This window comes from Solanum pennellii, chromosome 6, assembly GCF_001406875.1.
Source record: "Solanum pennellii chromosome 6, SPENNV200".
NCBI classification, from domain to species: Eukaryota; Viridiplantae; Streptophyta; class Magnoliopsida; order Solanales; family Solanaceae; genus Solanum; species Solanum pennellii.
In genome coordinates, this window is record NC_028642.1 from 49,597,944 (window position 1) to 49,602,273 (window position 4,330).

At 32.4% G+C, this 4,330-nt stretch overlaps 1 protein-coding gene across 1 annotated transcript; it reads right to left on the reverse strand.

Annotated features, from left to right (window-relative positions):
• Window positions 1–338: 338 nt before the first annotated feature.
• Window positions 339–1,662, reverse strand: LOC107021640 (acid phosphatase 1-like). The gene is made up of 3 exons (XM_015222340.1): window positions 1,217–1,662; window positions 735–944; window positions 339–638 (listed from the first exon to the last, which is right to left on the reverse strand). Exons 1-3 carry the CDS (start codon window positions 1,630–1,632, stop codon window positions 464–466), a joined length of 801 nt encoding a protein of 266 aa, XP_015077826.1. The 5' UTR covers window positions 1,633–1,662; the 3' UTR covers window positions 339–463.
• Between the last annotated feature and the right edge of the window lie 2,668 nt (window positions 1,663–4,330).

Here is a 4,330-nt window from a genome sequence, read left to right on the forward strand (position 1 = left end):
TTGACTAGTCTGCCCCACGTTTTGCCAAGCCTCCCCAAGGCTTGAAACTGCCGCCCATTAATTGCTGTAACAGCTGTAACGGCTGTAACAGCTGAAACGGCTGAAACTGCCGAAACGGTTGTAACGGCTGCCCCTCCAACTGCTGCCTGCTTGGGCGCCTGCACCTTGGTCTGCTGACCGGTTTGGGCTGCCTGCCCCCTTGCGCCTGCTGCTGGCTGCCTAGGCAGGTTGCGATCTGCCTGGGTATCTGGCGGGTCGTGACACTAGGCTACAATGAGAAATTAAATTTTAATAGAGATGTGCTTCTTTTAATAACAAAATTGCCAAGAAGAAAACAATTAAAATGTTGAAGCAAGTCGTTATTATAGCAAAGTGAGGGTGATGAATAGGAAAATTCGAAATACATAAAAACATGAAATAAAAAAGCTATCCCCCTTTGTTGATGATTAAAATTTGCTTCGAATCAACTAATGTAATACATAGGGTCAGGGACTTTGAATGTACGAGCTCCAACATTTTCTCCTATTAAATCAGTCCATTGATCTCCAATATTACCAACAATTCTATATCCAGCTTTAACTAATTCCGTTCTCTTGCTTGATTTAAATTGCACTGCTGATCCCGAATCATTTTCTCCCCTGTAAAGTTATCGATCATCCAGTCAAATAACTTTACATAAATTAAAACGAAAAAAATATGTAACATTACTGAAAATACACGAACGTATTACTTACTTTAGTATAAGTGCTGCCCAGTTGCTATAACCAACTTTCTTGAGATTGACAATCCTAACTTGTTTGAAATTTTCTCTTGTCCCTGTAATGAAAACGGGCTTGATCCCCAAAGACAACACAGTCTTGTATACACCCAGTATCGATGGAATCGCTGGCGCTTTTCCCTCAGCTGTCCACGCATTAAACTTTGTGTTGTTGTATGCTATAGCCCTGCATAAAATTACATCAAAATATCTATTTGATCGTACATATACATATATTTAATTTTAACTTCGAAAATATAATGTAGATACTTTATCTATGCTATTTTAGTTGGAAATCAAAATGCTACTATACGTTTTGAATTAAAACAAAATCTTGCAAAAATGGATGGTAATAGCGCTATTTATGAAAATTTATCATGCTATGTACGTACTAGAAAACGTAATAAGCGGACACACACATAAAAAAAACAATTATAAGTAATGTTTTTTTGTTTTTACCCAAAAGCAACGTCGGATCGAGCGTAGTAAGGAAGATTTGAGAGAGTAGTTTCATCAATATCAAATACCCAAACGTCCTTTCCATCTCCGCCAAGTTTAAGGGCTTTGGCATATTCAATAGCCTGTTTGGCTACATACTCACAGTCACGTCGATATTGTTTGCCTAACATGTAATGACCTACATAGTTTTCACACTCTTTAGGTACCAATCTCCAGTTTTGAAGGTTGTTCGTCTCCACGGCGAGGCGCCAGCTAAGACAGTCCAATTGTGGGACGGTATAACCAGCAGAACCAGTTTGTGGCCTTAGACGGTGAATTTCTACTACTTGGCTAATTATACCCTCATCTTCAACATTAGAGGCCAATCCCACGGCTACTATAGATGAAAAAAACAAGAGAATTGTGAAACACCTCATTTTGATTGAAGAGAAGAAAGAAGATGTTGAGATTATATTGCTTGGATATGGTGCCCTTTATAAGATCCTCAATCTCAACTACCTCACGAAAGCTATCAAAGCGGCTTGTTGAGAGTATAATTAACTAATAAAAATATTTTATTTTTAATAGTTTAAGCTTTAAGATGGGATAGTTGCACATTTTACATCATTTCACAACATGACTCATGGTCAACCAAAATTGGAGCTCTCAAAATTAATTTTGTCTACGCCCTAGGTGTGAGTTAGACTTTAAGACCTAATTTCAGAGAACTATGTCATCACGTGTTTAACGACATGAATTATGATATGATTTGACCGGATAGGCATGTTTCTCTATGAGGATTTGTTAAAATCATTCTTTCATAACTTAGCTTGTACATTAAAAAGGGTCATGATTGGCTGGAAGGATTTCCATTTTTCATCTCTAGTCTGTCAAAACATTTTCTTTAACGATAAGTTTTTTAAATTAGAATTTTATTTAGCAATAAATTTTCTAAATAACATTCTATGTTAATTGTATTTGTAGAAATACACCGGATTGAGATCATTTAACCGTGCCAAATAAAGAAAGTTACGCAATCAACCCAAATTGACCATAGACCACCGAATCATCCAACATCCTAGAACTTAATCTTGGGTCCGGAATACACCAAATATTCGGGCTATCAATAAATCGCGTTAATGACCATAATAGTCGATATTATAATATATTTTGTGTAACAATTGTAACGGGCGTGATCCACATTATCAAATTAAGTTAGTCCTATAAATGTATTATAAATATCCCTATCGATCTCTCGATCAATATTGTATTCTTCTGCCTAAGCAAAAGCATCACCGTCTTTCCAAGCCGGGACAGGTAGCGTGCAAGTCAATATATTGCGTGTGACGTACATGTATTTTATTTTGTTCATACAATCTCTAATTTAAAAATAAATGAATTTTTGTGGCGTTAAAAAAATTATGAGTGATATTTTCCAAAGTCAATATTATTTTCTTGCTTTCTTCCAGAATTCTTTTAATCTAGAGATATTTGAAAAACTTGCTCATTAAATAGATGAGTAATTTTTGAAGAAAATAAGTAATACATCTTAGGCTTTAAAAAAAATTAATTTGTTTTGGAACATAGAATAAGTGTCGAAAATGAATTTGTTTTGAAGTGGAGAGAGCAATGACGCTTACTTACCCTAATTTCACATATTCTTATGGTTCTCATAATTGTTATTCTAACGACATCAACATCGAAATAAACAAAAAAAAATCTACTCTCTTTCAAAATAAATGATATTTTTTATTTGGATATGTTCTTTAAAAAAAATTATTCATCCTTAGAATGTAAGATATATTTTTACTAATTTATTCTAAAAAAATATCTTGAAAAAGACGTATTTTTTTTAATTATTTTCTTACTTAAAAAATATAAATTTATTTATTTAAATGAGAATAAATTAAAAAAATATTATTAATATCTTCTTAATGATGTTTCTGATACCGGATCATAATTTTATGGAATAAAAATATTGCCATGTCCCTGGCGTGGTTTGACATCCCACCGTCTTTCACCAACCCCCTTAGAAGAGATAATAAAAATAATAATAATTAAAAAAAATTTAGAAACCGTCTAACCCATTTAATTATAATGTCACATGTTCAACTTTTGTCGTTATACCTACGAATTACAATTACAAGTTGTGTTTTTAAATTTTTTTACTTTTTACAGTTGAATACTTTAGTACTCAATTGTTTACATATATTCCCAGACCTCCGCATTCTGATATGATGATAACCATAACATTCTTATGCTTTCTGTACTCGTCATAATATTTCAAGGCATGATTTACTAATAAGAATGCATTCGTTATAATATTATTTCACTATAATTATCTAATTTGACGGTATATATTTTGTATCTCTTCTAACAAAGAATTAATGTAGTTCTTAAGAAGACACTTCCCTTTACAAGTATAAGATCATATTTATTTTTGTTAAGATTTAGATGTTAATAGTGATAACCTATAGATAACGATAAGAGTGGTGAATACTTGAAAATGTATCTTTAAATAAATATCTTATATTTAAGAGTACTTTATAAGATGATTAATTATGAAGATTTAATATAATATTAGACTGTTTTTAAGAGGCATTTTTTTTATCAGCACGTTTTGCAACATACACATCAAAGATCATCTAATAAATTAAATTATTGGTCTCATCTTGGCCATTAGGTAGGCATTTTCCTAATCTAATTAGTCTTCATAATTATTGCATTAATAAAATATATTCGGCGCATCTCGAGGTTTTTGCCTCTGCATTTTAGCCAAAAGACAATAAAATAAAGACGAGTTCCTATTTGGTTAATCAATCATCTTGCCTACTGTATTCAAAATATATTCTCAAATAATTGCTCTTGCTATGTATAGTATAGGGGTATAAAATCGAATTGAAAACTCTAAGAGCTAAAACATATTGATTATCCTAATTCTTCTTTAAGATCGAGGAATGATACGGTTAATCAGGGGCGGATCCACATGTAAAGGTGGGGCGCACATGCACTCGTTAACTTATGTAAAAGTGGGGCGCACGTGCATTCGTTAATTTCGAAAATTAATCATGCATATATATATAATAAACTGATATATTTATATATAATAAACTGATATATATATATATATATATA

Bases quoted from the DNA above. Each gene is read 5' to 3' on its own strand.
- LOC107021640 (XM_015222340.1), bottom strand. From the start codon at position 1,632: ATGAGGTGTTTCACAATTCTCTTGTTTTTTTCATCTATAGTAGCCGTG. The intron at 945-1,216 runs GTAAAAACAAAA...AATTTTATGCAG, and splicing joins CGATCCGACGTTGCTTTTGG to GGCTATAGCATACAACAACA. The intron at 639-734 runs GTAAGTAATACG...ATAACTTTACAG, and splicing joins TGGGCAGCACTTATACTAAA to GGGAGAAAATGATTCGGGAT.